This window comes from Pteronotus mesoamericanus, unplaced genomic scaffold (assembly GCF_021234165.1).
Source record: "Pteronotus mesoamericanus isolate MK-2021 breed Mesoamerican mustached bat unplaced genomic scaffold, CSHL_Meso_final contig_20, whole genome shotgun sequence".
NCBI classification, from domain to species: domain Eukaryota; kingdom Metazoa; phylum Chordata; class Mammalia; order Chiroptera; family Mormoopidae; genus Pteronotus; species Pteronotus mesoamericanus.
In genome coordinates, this window is record NW_026555085.1 from 75,585,295 (window position 1) to 75,608,492 (window position 23,198).

The 23,198-nt window shown below is 36.5% G+C and overlaps 1 protein-coding gene across 1 annotated transcript in view; it reads left to right on the forward strand.

Moving 5' to 3' along the window:
• The window catches only part of RNF217 (ring finger protein 217), a 113,577-nt gene that overhangs the window by 54,478 nt on the left and 35,901 nt on the right, over window positions 1–23,198 (forward strand). The window contains exon 2 of the mRNA XM_054569912.1: window positions 20,398–20,631. Coding sequence (XP_054425887.1) covers window positions 20,398–20,631 — 234 coding nt within the window. The remainder of the gene's footprint in view (window positions 1–20,397; window positions 20,632–23,198) is intronic.

The following is a 23,198-nucleotide window of genomic DNA, read 5'->3' on the forward strand; positions in this document are numbered from 1 at the left end:
GAGGAACCCGACCCCCCTCACCTTTCTGGACCCTGCACAGCTAGGTGATTCCCTCTATTCCAAGTAACTGGAGGTTTGGGAGGGGCGCTGCGGCCCCAGTGTGATGAGGTAGGGGCACTGCCCTGAAAATAGGGATCTGCAGGTAAGTCCACATAAAGGGCAATGAATCTTCCAGACCTCCTTTGGCCTCGTGCTCCAGCACTGGCAGCTGGACATAACACTTCCAGGTACAAAACTAGAGGAGTCTTCTCTGAAGAGTACGTAGCCCCAGGAGAAATATCTAAGGTTGCTGACACTGGCTGGTTTCCCAGCAAAAAGGCCAGCTAGCCACACGATTACAGCGATGCAATCAGCCAGTGAGGCCGGTTCGCAGGTCTTCCAATCAGCTCCCCCTGCCTCACTCTGAAATACGGATTGCATGACACCTCCATGAGTCTGTTCTCCACCAACCCAGGTGAGATGAAGCAAAATAGCAGGTAACATGCAATCCAGGAACCTGTGGGCTTCAACATAGGAGAAAGGGAGCAGGCTCAGCACCAGTCCATGTTGGAGCAGAGCAGGACAGAGGGCTCCAGACAGTGTGCTCCAAGAAAGAAGAGGGCATGGAACTTGATGAACTTATTCTGATTATGTGGAAAAGTTTATAATTCAGTTTAGGAATTTTTTAAAATATTAGTAATAGTATAGAATGCTAGAATATAGGAAAACAAGGGAAATGTTAAGTTCTAGGAATGCAATAGTTTTATAAAAAATAAAATGTCATTATAATATACTATTGTAAGCAGTAAATACTATGTATGACTCATATAATCACAGTATCCTACATGTTTATTATTAATTAACATAAACTTGTGCTACAACTATATTGGGTAGATGAAAATAAGTAAAGCGGTTAGGAAGGTATGAGAGTTTTAAATTTTAATCTTCTAGTATAGAACATACGAATATTCTCAAGAAACATAAAGGTAGTAACAAAAATTAGATAAGAGCTGAAAACACTTTCTCAGAATAAGGGTTTGAGGTAGGTCTCTGTTTTTATTATATTCCTTGTCAGAATCACTTGACTTTTAAAAATAACACACATATATAATATTCATAAAAATAACATGAACAGTCACATATAGGTGACTTACCTAACTCTAATTTTTAAGCTGCATGGGCAATATTTTATTGCTCTGTGACCTTTATGAAAGTTACCTAACTTTTGAACAGCCTTAGTTTCATCATTTGCAAAATGGGGATAATAATGGTAGTTATAATAATAAAAATAACTTCACATTAATGTTTTGACGAGAGATCAAAATGACACACAACACAGCTGGTAAAGTTCTTATATGTTATAAATGTTCTGCAGTATTCAAATATTAATAATACTATTTTAATAGTTTACTACAAATGTATTTGCCTCTCTAATCCATTCTGTTTTTGAGAGGTTTATGGGAAATCAGACTGTGTCTGATCTGACTTTACTTAATTACTTCTAAATGCAGAAATGACCAGGTCTGAATATTTAATCAATTTCCAGGTCATATCACTAATAAAAATTGTACTTCTGAAGCCAATAAAAGTTATTTATTAGAACTTTTTGTTCTAAGTCTTCTATTCAAAAGTAAAGTATTAGTTTGTATGCTTTATTTTAAAATGAGCTTTTAACTTTTATCTACTTCTACTGATAAACATTTTTAAAATTCTAAGGTGGATTTTCATGATTTTCAGTGTCTGACATATAGTGATAACTTCCTTCTTGTCAAGTGCATAGCACATTGTCAGTGCTCATTTGACAGTCAAGAATAAGCACAAATGATGGCTACAGCTTGCCTTAGGCAATTTTGAAAATTCTATTTTTTACTGTGATTTATATTTGGTAATGCAAATTTTTGGATTTTATGGCTTTTTAGATTCTGCACACGTTTAAACTGATTGTTAAAGTCTGTCTCTGAATACCTCAGGCAAAATTACTGAGGAAGATCACCCAAACATTTAGTACTCGGTGCATGTATTTTCTGGACTACTTTTGGAACTGATATTCTGCTTTGCATTCTTGAGTTAACCCTTTATGTAGGAATGCTTTATCTCTTCAACTATATTAAAAATACTTTGGGACAAAATTGATATATGTGCTTATTTTTACTAAAAGAAACACAAGAAAGCTGACACTGGAAACAGTGAAATGGTTACTTGTAGAGATGGGAGGGAATGGGAGGGAAGGTAGAGAAGGAATAAAAATACTGACTATATACAATACCTTTCTATATAGTTTTGACTTTTGAATTATGTTAACAGGTTACTTATCAAAAATAAAATTAAAAAGATTAAAAGGAAAGCAAGTCTGAATATAGAATATGAACAAAAATAAAGGAACTAAATTATCAAATTGATTGCCTAAAGACACAGAAAAATTAATTCAGATGACTTTAAACACAGTGCTTTGGCTATGCTTAGCAAAATATAGTTTGAGTACAAAGAGAATTTCAAATATATCTTGCTCTTTATGTAGTGGCTTGTTATCACTAGTCTGTTGGAAATGCAATTAGGAAACTTTTACATATGAATTGAAAAATAAAGCAAATAAATAAATATGTTGATATCAGTTTTCTCACCCTGGGAAAAAGGAGCATAAATATAGAGTGAAAGAATGTGAAAAAGAATGCTTGTTTTTAGCACTGGGTTAGAATTGGAGGCATCAGTTTGAAATTATCAGATTTAAAATAAAAGAAAAAATACTTTAAATATGTTTTATATTTTAAAATATATTTAAACATGTTAAATTTATATAACATATAAATATAAAATTATATATGTGTATGTGTGTATGTTTAATAACTTATGATGACTGAAAGGGCCTCAAGGCAACTAATACTCGTGTGGCAATAAGAGCATCTGAAGCTTGGGTCTTGGTTTCAAAAAATCATTCCCCACTAAAATAAACAGGGTTCTTTGGAGAGTCAGCTAAATCCAGTTTCAGGAGAGAGACAGAGGCAGAGAGAGAAATTGTTTCAAAATTGGAAGCTGGAAAGAAAGAAGGGCTACAGATTATGCCATGCATTTTTTTATCTAAAAAATGCACTTTAGCGAGTTCTTCGCCAGTACAGAGACTTAGTAAAGACTTTCATTTTGCAAAAGAAATGGTGTGGAATTGAAGGCAATCGGCACCGTTTCCTAAAATGTAGGGTAGATCTTAGCTAAATGTTTTTAAAATATGTAATCAAATAATACTGAGACATTAAAATGAAAATCTCTAGGTTGCTGCTAGCTTAAGTAGACACCTCACTCTTTTCCTTTGAGAATTGCCTGTTGCCGTTTATTGGGGAAACGAATAGTCCTCAGCTAAAATAATATACATTAAAATGATACTATATTGCCAATTTTGCATATCAAATTAAAGTCACAGTTCACCTCATACCTCAGCCAGCATTATGAAAAACCTCACAGTCTACCTAGGCAAGATCATATGTGCTGTGAAGGCACTCCACCTGCCTCGGAAGCCCAGGCCTGTCACCTCTGTTGTGCTCTTCACATGCAGCCGTGGCCAGTGTGTTTCCTGTGCTAAACTTCCCACCATCAGTAGGACTTGACAGAGTTGTTTATCCTAATGATAAACAACTACCAGTGCAATTAAAAGACACCCTTTGGCTTGAGGTCAGACATCTGCCAAGGCTTTGATTATTCTATTTCAACAAACAAATACCAAGTGCTTACTGTATGCAAGGCAGGGTCCGGGTGATGCCCTAGGATACCAAGGTAAATAAAGTCTGGCATGTGCCTATGGGAAGTGTATAATCCAGGAAGAGGGCGCTTGAGACAGTTACATCAATATCGGTTATTAAAAGGTAGAGAATGAGAAGTGACTTACGAGTCAGACAGTACCCTGTGAGCATTTGGTATTCGGAGGTCCCGTCTCTCATACTGTCATGCAGGTCTTTGTCAAAATGGAGGGTTGGAGCCCAGTTATCCAGATGGTTTGGACCATTTACAGAACCATGATTCATGGATGTGAAATCTGCTTGTATTTTTTTAATTGCCTTGCTTTCTGATGTTAATTATTGCAACTAGGCTGCCAAGCAAACATCTGTTCAGCGTTGGATTCTGGATACAGGCTTGTTGCTTTGGCTCATTTTGCTGGAAACTATTTTGACTTCACATGGAATATTATATAATCTCCATGAATACTGCATAGTATATAGAGAGTATCAAGCTATTACAGGTCAGCACATGGCTGGAAGATTCGCAGAAAAAGAGAAAACAAATAAATATGCTGATATATATTAAAGCTTACAATTAGTAAAAAAATTAAAACCACATATTAAAATAATATTGCCATTTTGTCCTTATCATATTATAGACAAAAGTTTTGTATTGTTTTAGTTTGCATGTGTTTTTTAATGATGGTACTCAGAGCAAAGTGTGGTAAATGGTTGCTATCATGGACTGTAAATAAATATGGCTTTTGGAAAGCAGTGTGGCAAGATGTGTCAAGAGTCCAATAATAATCACGTACTTTGACCCAATAATTCCAACTCTGGGAATCTATCCTAAGGAAATAATCTGAAATACAGAAAAAGCCTTATGCATGAAGTTATTCATAACCACATTATTTAATAGCACAAAATTGGAAACAGCCTCCACAGGTTAACTGTGGCTCATCTACTTTCTGAAACATACAATATTCAGAAATGATGATACAGATGGTAACATGAAAAATGCTCATGTTAGGTTATGGAAAGGCAAGATACCAAATTGAATTTGAAAAGCTCATAGAATAAATGTAGTATATCCCTGGCTGGTGTGGCTCAGTGGCTTGAATGCCAGCTGGTGAACCAAAAGGTTGCCAGGTCAATTCCCAGTCAGGGCACATGCCTGGGTTGCAGGCCAGGTCTCCAGTTTGGGGTGCACAAGAGGCAACCACACATTGATGTTTCTCTCTCACATGGATATTTCCTCCCTCTCTTTCTCCTTCCCTTCCCCTTTCTCTAAAAATAAATAAATAAAATCTTTAAAATAAATAGAGTATATTCTACAAATAAATATATGAAAATGTCAATATTGGTTATATTTGGATAATAAGACAAAGCCTAATTTTTCTTCTTTCTCAGTTTTCCAAATTGCCTATAAAAGTCACTTACCAGCTGAACAGACACAAGACACCCCCAAGACTGTCATCAAATAATTCCCCACACTCCAGTCCCTAGTGTGACCGATTCCTGTTTTCCTCCTAGTTCTAGAAGGTGAGGCCCAAACCAGATCTTTTTTGGTTTAGGGAAGAAAAATACATTTCTGTTTCCCTTAACAAGTATGAAATTATTTAAAAGTTATATAAAATTTATATAGTTCCATTATGTATAATAATGAGGATCCAGTAGAATTTGGTCAGCCCACACAATAGTTTTGGCAACTGGTGCATTAAAACAAAAGCCAAAGGAAGGAAGGGAGGGAGGGAGAAAAAAAGAAAAAAGAATGAATGCCTTTTCATCAGAGCAGCCTAGGAACACTTTGAAGGAGTTGGACTGGAAGAATGGGCTGACCAACAGAAAGGGCCAGAAGTGTTTCTTTCCCTTCGTCCCAGCCTTTTTCTTTCCGTCTGCAGGTTGGGTGCAACAACTCAGCCTGTGGCCAGCCAAGGATGTATCTTCGCCCCAAGAGAGGCTGGGCTTCCCGCCAGTGTGAGGTCTCTGCCCTGGTGGTTATGACTGATCATTTTTACCTTCTTAGAATTACTCCTCAAAGCCAGTTTGGCTCTCACCCGCTTCCCTGCTCCTAAAACCCCTTAAAATAGTCCAGAATAGGACATTAATGATTGTGCCTACAAGATGATGTCATATGCTAGGCAAAACAAATGACACCACTTTTTTCTCCCCTATAACTGAGGCTGCACTTGGACTAGTGGCCCCAGGCTGCCCTTGATTGTCTGTGTCTCTGCTTTCTGCTTGACCTAGTCATTGCCCAGAAACCAACACTAACTATATTAACCTCTTTTGGAATTTTAACCAATATTTATAAGAACCTGCTCTGTGCCAAGTGATGAGGGAGGTGTTTGAGATGCAAGAATAGACAAGGCAGTTTCTGTCCTCAAAAAATGATTTGAGATAATGGGGGAAACAGGCCATCTCTCTGTAGTGAGGTAGACAAAATGATAGGCAGAAGCAGAGGATCCTGCAGATGATTAAAGATAACCCGATGTAGTTTTGAGGGATTAAGAAAACCTTCCAAAAGGATATGCCAAGTAAGTGAAGACCTGTGGGATTTACAGGGGGAAAAAATGGGTTTGAAGAATATCCCAGGTTGAAGAAACAGCATATTCCAGAACCAAACCAGTATATGACAATAGGGAATCCAGAAAAGTAGTGACATCATGAATCGGGTCTTTATTTCAAATACTAGGAAGTTTTCACTTAATCCTGAGCACAGGATTGTTAGCGAAGTATTTTAATTACTGGAGTATCATGGTCAGATTTGTGTTGTGGCAGTGGAGATCAAAAGATGTACATGGTTCTTTGAAGTGTGAATAAAGTAGAATTTTATTGATTGATTGGCTGAAGGAGAGAGGAAGCAGAATGAAAGTCCAGAGGAGCGAATATTTTGGAGGGGTTTTGCCTCTGAGCCACTCACTGTGGTGAGGACCATGAAGGAGAGTGGGCTGTCAGGGAGAGATGGGGAGGCAGTGAGTTAGGTTTTAAGCTGAATTTGAAGTATCTGACTGAAGTCACAGAGCAGGGAATTGCCTGTAGTTTTCAGACACTCAGTAGAGAGATATGGGCTGGAGATTGACATGGGGAAGCCCTCAGCACAAGTGTGGAGTTGAAACCCTGGAAGAGGAGGGATAACACTCAGATTACTCAATGAGAACAATTTTTTGTATTGATAAATGGAACCTTGGAGACTCAGGAAGCTTTAAGGGGTATACATTAAAAGAATTTCCAAAGGGGACAGAAGGAAGTTTCAAAAATCAAGAGAATGTGATGTCTTAGGGGTCAAGAAAGAAGTAGACGTCAACGGCGTCAGTACTGCAGAGGAGGCATTTAGTAATGAGAATGCCATTCTTCATTTTGTTGTGTTTTTTTTTCCCCAAGCATTTATTTATTATTTTTTTAAATACATTTATCTCTGCCTCCCCCCCACCACTTTCCCTTGCCCCCTCCCTCCTTCCCTCCCTCAGCTCTTCCCCTTTGGTTTTGTCCGTGAGTCCTTGCTATATGTTCCTTGACTTTCCCCTCCCCTTCCCTTTCCCCCGCCCCCCCCCCTCCTTCCCTCTTGTCTCTGTTGATTTCTTTTCCTTTCAGTGTTGCTGGTCATATTTTCCTTGCATCTTTGTATTGTTGGTTAGGTTCCGCTTATAGGTGAGATCATATGGTATTTGTCTTTCGCCCCCTGGCTTATTTCGCTTAGCATAATGCTCTCCAGTTCCATCCATGCTGTCACGAAGTTTAGTAGTTCTTTTTTTCTTTCTGCTGCATAGTATTCCATTGTGTATATGTACCATAATTTTTTGATCCAATCATCTACTGATGGGCATTTAGGTTGCTTCCAACACTTGGCTATTGTAAATTGTGCTGCTATGAACATTGGGGTACATAGGTTCTTTTGTATTGGCATTCTGGTGTTCTCAGGGTATAGTCCCAGCAGGGGAATCGCTGGATCAAAAGGCATTTTGTAGCAAGAAACTTAAAGTGGAGGGGTGACACAGACAGTCGTGTGAATGTAGAGACAAGAACATTAAATAATATCTCAGTTAGCTTGGCTGAAAATGGAAGGAGAATAAGATGTAAAGACTAAGGCACATAAGGTCCTAATGAGTTCTTACTTGGTTGGGGTTTTTTTGTTTGTTTGTTTTGTTTTGTTTGTGATGGGAGAAACTTGAGCATGTTTTTATGTTTAATTGTCTGGATTTAACAGAGAGAGTTGAGGTCCCTGGTGAGGCAGGTAGGAATAGGCATCTCGGGAAGCACTGCTTTCGATTAAGAGGAAGAAAATGCACCCCTATATGTGTGGGGAACAGAACATTGAAGGGGTTCTCATCAGACCACCTTAGGTTTCACCTTGTCAAGTGGGAAGAGAGGTTGTGCATGTATCATTGTGCATGTATCAGTCAGGTGAAAGGGAAGGTTGGAGGTGAGACACTGAGGAAGGACGGGAAAATTAGAAATGGTTCACAGGTCAAGAAGGGGTGACTCAGACCCAGGGAAGAGCTGCTGGTAAACGATGACATCCAGATGAGCATGGAGAACATCTGCTTGTCTACAGGACTGTGCCTACAGGAAACAGATGAAGGTTATAAGGCTAATGGCTATCCAAGGGTCATGTTTAGAAGGGCATGTACTGTATTTGATGAAGCATTTAAGAACTCACAGTGGCCAGTGGCAACATGGCATTATTATTCCAAGTGGCTAATTTTGCCAGGTGTGGGTAGGCATCTGCAGGTGCACAGTGAAGTGTTCAGGCTCTGGCAGTGACTAGGTTTGCATTAAAGCCTCAACACTTTCTCTCTGTGTGACCTTGGGCAAACTACTCACTCTTCTGTGCTTTGGGATCCTGGTAGGACCTTTATCAGGAAAAAAATGAGGTGACTGTTAGAAAGTACTTAGAACAGCACTGAATATCAAACATTCAATAATATTAGCTGCTGCTATTAGCATTACTATTCAATTCATCTGACAATACCAGAAGTTTCTGGAAGGTTTACAACTTAAGCCTTTACTGTTGCTTTCTGCGGTAGAAAGAATGCCAAAGACACTGTGTGTTCCTGTTTTGAGAGGATAAAATGAAAACAAATATTAAAAACCTTTCTCTAAAAAATAACTAGGGAATCAAAGTTAGATGTTTATCAAGTCAGCCTTTTTAGTAAGCAAGTTCCTATATTCAGTCCCTAAACTCTCCAGGAATTGTTTTGCTTTCCTGGGTAACGCTTGACTCCATGGAAACTAAGTAGGTGTGTGATTGATGAAACTGCCCAAATGTATCTTCCTGACTGGATTAAAAAAAAAATCAAAGCAATTACAAAAGAACAATGATGTACTAATAGTACAGTTAGCATTATTTTCACATGCAAAGAGTAATAGTGCCTGAGGCATGTATTTATTAAATGAATTGTTGAGTGACCATCATTTGACATCATTTGTACTATTGTTAATACGATTTATAGTTCGTTTCCTTATTTATCTTAATCCCCTTTTTTGGGTCTGACAACCGTTTAGGTATATGATGAAATCTAGGGAGCTGTGCCCCCAGCAATACACAGGTAAGCAGAACACAAAAAATGATTTTAGGACCCCAGCTTAGGATCCCCTGGTATATAAACACTCTGAGTAGTTCCAAAAGGATTTAACTTCTAGAATATATTATGGCAAAATGTATTGTAATTCAATATAAAAAAGAGATAAGAGCTTATAATAAAACTGGAAATAATATTAATGCAAAATAATATTCATAAATACAAAGTATATAATATGTAGTATGTAAAATATATAGTATTTACATATAGTACTTACATAATATATATAAATACTATATAAAACATTTATATTGTTATTACTCTCCCTTTACATGTGTACCTATGTTTGGCATATGAGTTTTTTAAAAACAATTGATGTTTAGTTTTACTTATGATTGTTCACTCTATTAAAATATTGTGATGTATTCTATTTCTTTATAGTTCCCAGTCTTGTGATGTGGTTTCTATCTTACTGTCTTCCTATATACTTTAACTTAACTGGTTTTCTTAAGTGAATAATTTCAATCAAAAACTGTACATATGAACTATTTCAATTTTAATACATCAGCAATATTTACCTTGTTGGCCAGTAGAAAAGTTGAGAATTTTTTTTTCATTATTGTATTACAATTGCTTTAAAAAGCTCAGTTGAAGCAGAGCAGGATTTTTAAAAATATATATGTAGTAGATCAAGATATTTAACACTGTGAGTGTTCCAATCCTTTTTCAATCTAGTCACAGAACTTCCCAGTAAGTTTATAGTATATTCATTGACCACACAAGTCTTTTTTGAACACTATTCTATCCCGTTCATATTTTTAAAAGACATTGCTATGCTCCTGGAATAAGATTTCTCTTTTCTTTGGAAGTATGAAATTCAAATATCATAAAAGAAGACAATTTAAAGAATATTTTTTTCTCTTTTTATATTCAAGCATACTTTAACTTTGTTCCTGGGAGATAGATATAAGGGAAAATTTGGTCACTCCACACTAAACAGTATTTTATATCAGGAAGTACTGAATAGGAGCCAGGAAGGAGGGAATTATGTTTTTCTTTATTGAATCTACAAACTCCAGGTAATGAACAGACTGTTCCTAGAACTGGGTCGATGGTACACAAAGATACTTTGTTTTGGCATGAAAGACTCTGTTGAAATTGCTCTTTTTACGTTAAAGAGCTGTGTTAACTTGGTTGACGTTTAGGAAGGCTTTGAAGCTTGCCAGCACTGAAAGACCAAAACCTGTAGGGGAAGAAAAAACTATTTAAATGGTTGTAAGCAAAAATATAGAACCTGTGTTTTTTTAAAGTGTCAAACTTGGATTACCTTCAAGTTTACAAGTAGTATTGTAAGGAGTGATTTTTTTGTGTGTTCTATTTGTTAAACAATTTTCCAAAACAAAAGGTTGGCATTGAAAAAAGCTATTGGACATCAGCTCCATCAACAGGACACCGCTGCTATGACGGCAGCGCTGTGTGGGATGGGACTCCCGCCCCGTTTAGTGTACGTACGTGCGACAGGACGTCTGTTTCCAACACACGCTGCGGAGTGTTAGGACAAAGCCCAGAATTCATCTGCCCAACAGCATACGATATAAACTGAGATTACCGAGTATATCCAGAAACTTAAAATAATGCTCATATTTCAGCTTGGATAGGTAGAAAGCTATCCTCGAGTTCTCAGTATCCTGTCTTACTTTCAAGACCAATCCTAAGTTTTAGTTACTGGTTTTGCTAATAATTCTAGATCTGTCATCTACTATAGTACAGAAAACACTTAGGCAAAATTTAAAAAATTACTGTATGATCAAAATTTTACCAAAAATGTTAGAACTCTAAATAGGGAAAAGTAATTTTACAATCTGAAAAATCAGTTTTTAGTAATTTCTTCTAATCTCTCAGTAAATGTATTTTCATATGCACATGTACTTGCACATATTTATATAAATACAATGATTATTGTGTTTTCTTATCATTAGATGTGTCATTTATATGGTTTTTTTATATTAAGGAATAAGACATAGCCAAATCTAATCATTATGATTCTTTCCATTCTTCACTGTTTAACTAAAATACCTCCTTTTCTATGAACAGCCTACACCAGTTCTTCTTTGTGCTTCTCTGCTGGAACTGTGGTTATTTGTGCCCATGTCTGCTCCGTTGATAAACTGAAAATTACTTGAGGGTTGCAATGTATTCATCTTTAAATCCTCCCCAGCAGCTAATCAAGTGACTTGCCCTGAATAAATACTTGGGCACTGAATAAATACTTCATTACTGAATTGAAACTATTCTATAGAATCATTTAAAGCAAAGTGATTTAAGGAGAAGTTGAGAAGAAAGGAGAAAAGTTGAAGGAGGGAAATGCCAGTAAAAAGAGGAGAGAAAGGACAGTATTAATTTCTGGTGAAGTAGAGAGAAGATTTAAGTGTAAGAACACCAAATAGGGTGAAGACTATTTATGAAGATATGTCATAAGCCTGTTTGCACCAGTAACATTGCAGTTAAATGTATAAACCAAGAATATGTAAACTAGAAGCACAAAGATACTTTGAAAAAACTATAGTAAGCAATTTCAGTACTCCTCTTTTAGGAGTAGCTAAATAATTAATGAGCTCATAGAAGAATTGACTTAAAGCATCAAAGCTGTGATTTAATAGAGATTTATATAGAATCTTTTATTTCTTGATTAGAGTAGAAAATTTTAATGTACATGAAACACTTTTAAAAGGTTACTTAATGGGCTAGAAATAAAACCTTCATATTTTTAAAATTAAGACTTTATTCTCCTTTTTATTCATAATCAAGTAAGGTTGAATATAAATGTTGGGAGAAAAAAAATCTCCAAAATGTTTTAGCTGCATAGAAATTAAGAAACACTAAACGAGAAAGAGAAAACATTTTATGCCAAAATTTTGGAACATAGCAAGACTGTATTTATAAAGAGTAAAAGCAGAAAACAAAGGAACTAAGTAATCATATTGAGAAACTAGAAAGAATAACAAAAAGACACAAAAGCAAGAAGAGGACAATATTGAACATTAAAAAATTTTTAGAAAGGAAAACAAAAAGATATAAGGAAGCCCTAAAATGAGTTATTTTAAGAAATAAAAGATTAATTCTTTTAGGATCCTTGATTTGAGAATCAGAGAAATTAAAAGCAGACAAAATGAGAAAAGGGATAAAACTACAAAGAGGAAGAGGAAGAACATAAGAGAATATTTAATTGCAACAGGTAAAAACCCAGAGAATAGATGCTTTGCTAGAAGAAGAATACCCTAATGTCTTCGATTGTAATTGGCCCATTCAAGCTTTCCACTTTTTGCATTAATTTGGTAAGTTATAAAAGTTCTCCTCTCTTTCCGTTTTTACTGTGGTTGAAGATAATCCTGTTTTCCCAGTGCCTGGACCACATCTTCATGATGGCTTTGGTTTCTGGGTGTCACACTTTGCTACAAACCAACAAAACCAGGAAGAAAGAAAGACTTCAACAATATGTGAAGAAAAAATGAAGAATAGTTTAAAATGTGGGGATGTTTCCCTGGGAGAAAAGGCTGAAGGGACATGATAGCTGTCTTCATATTTTAAGATCCTTTCCCAGGAAGAGTGAGTAAACACATTATATGAGACCCGAGAGAGGAGTGGGATATAAGGGAGTTAAATGGTAATGGAAAAAATACAGTAAAAAATTATAAAAAGTACCTTGTTGTCTACAAGGAACAAATTTAGGAAGATACTATATGACTTTTCTTGGCCAACGTGTCTGCTTTGCAGGAATTTCCCCTGAATCTCTTAAATGTGCCCACCCTTGAGTCAAAGGCACTAGTTTGTCTACTCAAACCTCAAAATCACCTGAATTTGCAAAATTTTGCTTTCTTGTTTCACTTTTCAGAGCTTTTAGAGAATTTGTTACGATATTACGATTTGTGGAAGGGTAGAATAATTTTCATAATGAAACCACCAATGATTGTTGCTTTTGTTTGCTTTAGTTATTTTTAAGGATATTTAAGCATATTTTGGAGGCTAAAAGAGAGCGATCCAATATAATTTATTGAAACAAAATCCTCTCCTCTTTTCTATTGTGTCAATACATCTAGTGCCAATATATGTAAGCGGTTTTATTCTGTACTCTTTTCTGTTCTACTCTCGTATTTGTGTGACCTTATCTGCCCTTGGATCAGTGTCATACCATTGTAATTACTGTAGCTTTATGCTTCATCTTATGTCTGGCAGAACAAGTCTTACTACCTTCTTTTTCTAGATCAAGAGTATCATGACTGTCCATACATATATTAGAATCAGCTTGTAATTTTGAGCCCACCTTCCCCTGAAGAAGAAGGGGAAGGGGAAGGAGAAAACTGCTGGAAATTTTATTTAAATGGCCTTGATTCTGTAGATCAATGAGAACTGATCTACAGTTTTGTTATATTGAGTCTTTCAATCCAATAACCTGATATATCCCTTCATTTATTTCTCAAAACTATTTAAACTAACTTCAGTTTCTCAAAACTATTTAAACTATTTCTGTATAGAGGTATTGTACAACTTTTGTTTGATTTATTCATACCTGATGTTTTTAATATTGCTATAATGGTATTACTTATTTTATTAATATTTATGTATTTGTTTTAACGATTCCATCTTTTTAAATTATATTTATTGGGGTGACATTGATTAATAAGATTACATAGATTTCAAGCGTACATTTTTATATTATTTTCTTGTTACTAGCATATAGAAATACACTTGATTTTTGTATACTAACCTATTCAGCGAAATTGCTAAATTCACTTATTAATTCTAATAGTGTATCTGTAGATTATTTTGGATTTTCTGCATATACAATTATGCAATCTGCAAGAAATGGTGGTTTTATATCTTCATTATCAGTTGTTTTATTTTCATTTTGCTTTTTCTTTTCCTGCATTGGCTATGAACTCTAGCCAATGTTAAAAAATGAGAGCAGTGCCTATTTGCCCCATTTCTAATCTCAAGAAGAAAGCTGTCACTATTTCATCATTGAATGTGTTGTTTACTATAGGTTTTCTTGTAGATACCCTACCAGATTAAGGAAGTTTATATCTCTTCCTAGTTTGCTAAGATTTTAACATGAATGAATGTTGACTCTCTTAAATATCTTTTCTTTTGAGATAATGATATAATTTTTCACTTTTATTTTATTAATGTGTGAGTTATATCAATATATTGTTTAATGTTAAACCAACCTTACGTTCTTGGATTAAATCTTTGATTATGATATGTTATCATTTGCACGTATTGTTCAATTTGGTTTGCTAATATTTTGTTTAGAATTTTTGCACCTGTGTCTATGAAGAGATAGGTCAGTAATTTTCCTTTCCCACAATGTCATTATCAGGTTTTGGTATCACAACTGTGCTGCCCTCATAAAACAGCGTGAGCAGTTGTCCCTCCCTTTGCCCTGTTCTCTAAGAGAGGGTAGTTTTGTAATATTGGTGTTTCATCCTTAAACTCTCAGTAGAATTTACCCACAAGGTACCCGGGACAAAGTTTTCTCTGTGGGAATGTCTTTTTCCTCTGTTGCTTTTAAGTTGCTTTTTCTTTTTGTTTGGTACTTAGCACTTTAACTTTATGCCTCTCTGTGTGATTTTCTTTATATTTATCTTGCTTATGATTGGAATAACTTCTGGGATAATTGGTTTGATATTTTCATTAGTATTTTCAATAATTAAAGGCATCTAGCACAATGCTCTGTAGTAGCTACTGAGCGAACAAAAAAATCATATTTATCAGTAAAGCAACCACTTCCTATACTCACAGATGATAAACTTATGGGAAAATACATGAACCTGAAAATGAATCTGCCTCTGTCATGTTCCACAAAGTCATCCATGCACAGAAAGTGCTTAGAACAGTGCTTGGCATATAGGGGGCACCTTATACATTTCCCTATTACTGCCATTGATTTTGTTGTGGTATACTCTTCTCCACTGCCACATTAACATGTTCCATTTTTAAGGGAATCTGAAATCCTCTGCCATTAAGTGAAAAAAATCCCAAGGCACCTTGTAAATTATCATGACCAACACTTAAAACTAAGACAAAAATAATAAACAATACGTTTGATAAATTGAACTTCAAAGTTCAAGGTTTATACTTCCTCTGTTCTTTTCTCTGGATGATTTAATTAATTGACCTGCCACCTTTCCAGCACTCTCCTTCACCTGTGTCACTAATTTAATTTTGAGCTCTCCCAGGTGGCAAATTAGCCATCCAGCTTGAGCATTAAGTGGAAGAAAGTCTCTCTTACTAACACCCTTGGAGATTGTTTTAGAGATACGTAATTTTGTCTTACGAGAATGGAATGTTTTGTTCAAAAGAACTGGAGAGTGTATTTTCCAGTGATTTCAACGGTAGTATTAGCTTTGAACACAACAGAAATTTAAAATATCTTGTTTTTAAGTATATTAAGTACACAAAATCCTGTAAGTGGTATTTAGATGACATGTTATTTAAACTGTTAAATTGATACTGAAGAATTATGGTCTTTTGGGGAGATATATGATATCATGGTAATGTTTTTTATAGACCCATACTGCAATACTTATGAATGAAATTATGTGATTTCTGGTATTTGCTTCAAAATAACATGGGAAGGACCATACATGGGACAGGGCACAGAAAGAAAAACAAGACTGGCCAGGAGTTGATTACTGTTAAAGCTGGAGAATGAGTGCTTAAGGGATTATAATACCAATCTGCCAACTCTTGCATATGTTTATAATTATCCCTAATAAAAAATTTAAAACAATGGGAAAATATTAAATGAATTAGTACAATCAAATCCCAAGTTGCTAGAAAAAGCTGTCAACACAAATATAATTGCAGTATCCTCAAATTCCTGAAGGCAAGACCCAGGACTTCAACTGCTTTATGTCATTTACATGTGATATTGTAGGAGCTCAAATGTTTTTTGGATGAATTTGTGATCTTTATTCTTGGCACTATCATAAATTTGTAGTGGATCATTGCCAGCAAATATCACATACCCACTTAAACTATATTTTATTGAAAACATCTCAGTAAGTAGCACGCACCAGTCATGAAGTTATTTCAAGCAAAACATAGAATCATCCTTGATTTCTTCCTGTACCTCATCTTCCATATCTGATCCATCACCAAAATCCTTTTGGTTTTACTTCCATAAGAAACCTTATCTGCCTGCCTCTGGCTGCCTGGTACAATCTTCTGTCATCTACTGCTGGACAACTGCCACAGCCAGATGCTACTTCTGGGAAGAACAGGTGCAATCCAGAGTCCTACTAGTCTCCCAATTTCCGCTTTTGTTCTTCTACAGTCCTTTCTCCAGGAAGACTCTGAATGATGTTTTTAATGGAAACCGGAGCGTGCCACTCATCATAAAGCCAGTCAATGATTCACACTGAGTTTAGAATACAATTCACATTTCTTATCACAGCCCACAAGGCCTGTGAGCTCTGGCTCATTTACGATGTGTCTCAGTAACTCAATTATGTTCTCTGAACACAGGCGCATGAGGCACGTCGGGCACCTTCTGCCCTGGGGCCCTTGTCCCTGTTTCCTTTGACTGCCATCCTTCCATCCAGTTCTCTGCATTACATGCCCTTTAGTTCTCCGTTCAAGTTGTCACCCTTCAGAGATACCTCCCCTGATGTGTAGTCCCTTCATAACAATCAGATTACAGTCTGCTTTGTTTATTTACTTGTTTATCATACATTTCCTCCAATAGAAGCCCTGTCTGTCTCCTCATTCTCTCTAGAGTCTGTTACTCTGCCTAACCCATAAAAAACACATTTTATTTAAATCTAAGATATGATCAAATGTAGGATGCAGTATTACATTATGAGCCACTAAGAAAATTAAAACACTGCAAATTAAACTATGGCACAATGCTAAAGACTATTTATTGTAAGATAATCTTGACTTTTGAGATATTAAAATGTTGGGGAAAATGCATGCTTGAACTGATGAAATATGTATCTTTTTAACAAATAAATGAATGTACTTTGCTTAGTCATGATGACTTGTTTGCTAGTGATCTTTTCAGGAAATTATTCTGAAAAAGATAGACATGTAGAGGCCAGGAGTCATAGGCCACTGGTAACATTTTATTATAAAAAGAGGATATTGCTAGTATGGACAAGTATGGGTAATTCAAAGGATTGTATGAGTAATTGTTTCAAACTGCCAATGACTAACTTTATCAGCAGTGATTAAAATTTCGTAGGTGCTGTGTGGGCCAGGAAACTTGAATTCTCAACAAACACGTCAAAAGACTCACGCGCTTGTCCTGGAAGGTAGATTCAGGTCCTGCACGGTAAAAGGACAACACAGATGGGAGCAGATGTGGACAGGGACAGTTTGCTGTGCGAAAATCAGGGAACACGATCATAGTGCTTCTGTTTAATAGAATACGAGATCATTTGGCTCAGTGTAGTGGAGTAGGGATTTTGGAGCTTTCAGAAAGAAGGAATAGAATAGGCAAAAAGCAAAGAGTGTAAAAACAAGGAAATGATGTGTTCTGTGCAAATGGAATAGATCTGCTGCAGATTTGAGAAATACTGAAGAGGAAAGCAAGGTCCTTGGTTGGGAGTTAGATGGTAGGCACCCTAATGTGGTGTAGTAAAGAACACCGCTGCTGCAGGAGTGACGAGGCAACCTCCTCCTTTAAGCTGCCTCGCATTGTCCTCATCCCTAAACGATGTTCCATTTCCACAGGACCTGACTGTTCCTGGGTGACTGTGAAATTACTGTTTTCATGGTTATCATTGATACAGTTAGAATAAATAAGTTTATAGGTGAGGGAGGCCAGATTAAAACAGTGAACTGGGATTAAAAAATTCCGGCTGTTACCCCGTAAAGTATGTTGCTTCTCAATACATAAAAGTCTCTTGAGATGACCCAAACGAGCCCTTTCTGTATGGAATGAAAAGAAATCACCTTCCACGCCCTAAAACCACAGTTTTCTATTTTCATAGGAAAAGCATCCAGACTCTTAAGATGGCTTCATGCTCTGCCCCTGTGCTCTGAGCCCAGCTCAGCTGTACCACCTTCTCTTTCTAAACTCACACTTTGTACTTCACTCTTTACTGCTTATCTTTCAGTTCCTCTAAGGCTGCCATCTTTATGTTAGGGTGCGTAACATAACTGAGGACAGTGTGTATTGGATCCGGTTGGGATGTGGAAAAGATGTGGGTATCCCGGCTATGTTGTGTTGTGTTCTCTTTACCTCCAGGCCTTTGCCCACCTATCTTCGGTCTGCTTGAAACACCTTCAATCTTGTTTGTAAGTCCTACTAATCTTACGATCTCTCTTGAAACCTCAGGTTTTCCAAGAAGCCTCTTCTAAACCTCTCAAGCGCGTGGTTACCAAACCTCCCCCATATCCTGTCAGGCACTTTGTATCACAGTTGCCTCTTTATTGCCAGATGCTTGCAAAGCTTCAGTGCCTGACCCAGGACCGGGTTCCAAAATGGGCTCCGAAATGGGCTCCATAAATGCCAACAGAATGTTAAAAGAGGAAACATTTATTAATTTTAAAATGTCGTGTACATCTCATTAAACCAGTTTCTTATAATATCACACATGGTTTTTGTCTATTTAAAAATTTTCAGAGGACCTCCGTCTTGACCTATAAGTGAAAATATTTTTTGATAAAACATAATAACATTGTTACAACTCTGTAACAAGTATAATAAAATCTGATTTTAACTATAGGCAGACTCATTTAAAAAAGTAGAAAAAATCATTTGAGGCCAATATTTGAAAAATCTCTCTGGACCATATTTTATACAATAGTAGCATAAAATTATGCAGTAATTTACATTTTCAACAGATGGGTACTAATCAGGAGGTTTATCCAAAGACAGACTCTTTCATTTCATTTTCCGTCTGACTCATGTCTTTTACTAGTATTAAATATATTGTTCCCATGCATCCTGCAGCCTGTAGCTTCTTAACCATCCATCTTTCCTCAAGTCTCTGCCAGATAAAGAGCAAAGTTAAAAGAACTGTAAGGAGTTTAGAGTTGCTCTTGTTTTCGTTGTTCTTGGTGGTGATGTTTTTCTCCCCCCACGCCCACCGTGTAGCTCTTCCCCATTCCTCCCTCAGTCTTCACAGCAGACATTTTCCATTGAGATTGACCTGTTTCCCTTCTCACAATGTCGGGTTCACCCAACTGAGAAAGAAATGGTTTAGCATGGTTTGCCATTTGGCCTGTTATTGACCTCCTTGCTAGATTACACTGAGCAAAAGAGATTATGATGCCATGAATATAAAGAGCTCTTATTCACTACTTACAGAGAACATTCTAGGTACTCCTTATTCCAAACTAGTTTATTTTCTTTATTGTTTCAAAGGTAGGTGTGTCCACGCTCTGTGCTTTGGTCTTACACTGTAATCTTTAATGGTAGCCATATCTGAATCCCACATGCAATGCAAAATGTAGCATTCCAATGTATCTTTCTCCTCTCCTAATCAAACTCCATCATCATTGGAAGAAATTCATTTTATAAATTACTGAACTAGTAGACAGATCTCATTAGGAGTTTTTTTTACACTGTTGTGATTGGTTTAGTTTTCTTACTTGTTCCTGTGATTCATATAAGAACTGTTCTTGTATGTTCTTAACATGGAAGAGTCAGGGAAAATAAAGTTATTTTTGGCAATAATTTTTAAATTACTAAGATACACACACACACACACACACACACACACACTTTTTTGTCCTTTTAAAAGAGTTAAATGTGCCTGAAGTTCCGTGGTGAGGTATTCTGTAGTGAGGTTGAAAAATCCGAAACGCTGTGGCATCCCAGCTGTTCCTTCAGTGGCGCATTGTCTGAATGCTGTCTCACCTTGGGGTTTCCAGAGAATAGGATAATTTGCTTCTTTGGTGAGCCTGTGGTTTAGGTCATTGAAGCTCACAAATACTACCATGATACAGAATGCTTAAACCCCCTATAAATCATTTTGGAAACATTACATAATGATTAATTATTTTGGTACTGTTCAACATCGGTACCAAAGTGATTACTATTTACCATGTTAGGAATCATGAGAAATAGCAGGGAATTCTTTACTATAATCATTCAATAAAAAATACTATATAAAAAGAAAAGAAGAGACACATAATAACCAAAGTCTTTTGTTTTTTCTCCCATCTGCTCTTCCACGCAGGTACAGCTTGGCCAAGTAGAAATCAAATGCCCTATCACAGAATGCTTTGAATTCCTGGAGGAAACGACGGTTATCTATAACTTAACGCATGAAGACTCCATCAAATATAAATACTTCTTGGAACTTGGCCGTATTGATTCCAGCACCAAGCCATGTCCTCAATGCAAGCACTTTACAACCTTCAAGAAAAAAGGACATATTCCCACCCCTTCCAGATCAGAAAGCAAATACAAAGTAAGCATGTTCACCAGAGTTATGGGTTAGATGTCACATGATGGGAGCAGCCAAATTAGGCCAACTTGTGGTGGGCATTAAGTGGGCTTCCTTCCTTTACTGGAGTCTAAGGTGAGTATATATTGGCTCTGATTCTGAAACGTATGGTTTGGGGAGGCTGATGATAAGAGAGAACTCTTGAGGATTTAATTAAGGTCTTTCTTTGACTTTAGCCATGTTTCACATTCATCTAGTAGCATAATTAATAGGCTAATCTTTAAAGTAAGTGTCCCTACTGTTACTAAATATTAAATAACTACTAAGATTCTCTTTAAATTTATTATAAGCTTCACTTGCTCAGTAAACCCAATGTGAATCTCCTCTGGCCCTGCCTGTGTAATAAGTAAAAATGGTATAAAGTGGCATTTATTCAGCAAATGCACAGTATCAGCATATGCTAGGCATTGTGCTAAGTTTGGAGGATACAGAGGCAAATGTGACATGGTTCTTGCTCCAAAAAGTGTCTAACAATGATGAGAGATGTACGCTCTAAAACGACAGTTCGATATGATTAGCCAAAAAATCAGACAAACACAACATGAAACCCATTGTTCTTGCATCTTGAGAACAATGATAGAGAAGGGGGGTTATGATGTCAGGAGAGACTTCATAGAGAAGATGCATTCTCTCGGCAGATAAACAGTGGAGAGCATTTCAGAGCAAGAGAGGAGTCGGTGCTGAGGCTTGGAGGCTGAGGCAGGCATGTAGGAAATGGGCGCTTAGGAGACCTTGCTGAGAGAGACAGAGTAGGGGACAGGCCGCTGCTCAGGTATTTAAGAGCAAGTCCTGTTGAGTCTCTTATGCTGTATTCAGAAGCACGTTTTAATTTGATTCTATAAGCAATACAGAAAGACCCTTGTGACGGCACTAGTAGACGGTGTCACCGGAGAACAGAAGGTAGCAACTACGGGAGCCGACCTGATTCACAGCCTTGGCTGCACACCAGGGTTTCCTGGAGAGCTTTCAGACACGCCAGGGCCCTAGGCCCACCCCAGAATAATTGGCTGGCAAATTTCTGAGCCTCACTGGGTGACTCTAACGTGCAGCAGAATTGGGAGCCTTTGCAGTAAATGAGGTGGAAAAATGATGAGGCCTTTGGCAGTAGTTTTCATCCTTGTCATTGCAACAGAATGGCAGGATAAAGTGGTTTCAAAGGCTGTTTGAAGGCATCCCCATTTAAGGTAAGTTTTCACCAATGTTCCGTGGCTTGGAAGCGGTGGCTGCTACATTCCTCATTGTGTAGCTTTGAGAGGATTATGGTTTAGCAAGTAGTTTTCTCTACTGTTTATCATTTGGGTTGTAGGTAAGAAGAAAGGCAGAGAGCAACTGGATCAAGATCTCAAACCTAATAAACTCCTTTTTTTTTTTTTTTTTTTTTTTTTACTTTTGATAAGCAGAGGAGAAGGGAATTTGCTTTGGGGAGAGGAGAATTCAATACAAAATTTAATGATTATGAAGCAGTTAAAATCCACAAGAAAGGGTGAGGAATGAAAACTCAATATAAAGTTTAACTATTAAGCAACTTTCAAGACTAATAAAGCTACCATAGACTCGAAGGATGATTATGGTTGTTAATCTTCTTTTACAGAAGATCTATAACGAAATATGTAAATAGTCCCTCTGTTTTATATTGTACAAGAGTTCTAGGGCTAATTCAAACAATTTCTGAAGAAAAGATTTGACTATTTAGTGTAATATTTACTTAACATTTTTCATCATTAAACTCCAGGCTCTCACATTAACATTAATTTCCTGATTTACATGTCTGTACCTGTCTGGATACTATGAGTAGGGCCATAGATACTCCAGCAAAACAGCTGCAATACCCATGATTACAGTAGCACCCTAAACTGAGACTAAGGTCTTTGTTCTTTGTAGTGAACCAATGAATATTTTTTAGATTTGTTGTATTTTTTAATTCCATTTCCCCAATAACAGAACCCACTTCCAAATTGGTATATTTTATCTAACTTTAAGAATAGTAAATTCAAGTACTTGAATGCAGAAACAGAAAGAAGAAAAAAAAGGTTGCTATTAATGGGTAATATGTCTGAGCAATTTAAAATCTCTTTATAATGTTTATAGCCTAAAGCAAGTTTTGTATCTACTGATAAAACGTTTGTAATGTATACTTCAATGTTATTCTTTTTGAGTCATTGAGTTACAATACCTCAATCCAAAATGCCATGCTTGGGGCATTCATTGTGGCTTCTGCTGTCAATTCAGATGCATTTAGTATATAAGATTAAAATTACTTGACAATATCACAGCTATTTTAGAACAAGAAATACCTTTGATTGTATCTCACAAGAAATTTGAGACCTAAAATATCATCATATTTTGGAATTTCATTTGAGTAGGTTCTGTTGGGGTTTTTTTTGTAAATACCACTTGTTAAATTTTTTTGCCCAGCAGATGGAAAAGGTGTAAACAGAATATATCAACAAGCAGTAACAAGAACTCTCAGGTGCCAGTTTATGCTTCCAAGCCTTCACTCAACATCTCCCTTCTGGCAAAAGTTTGAATAA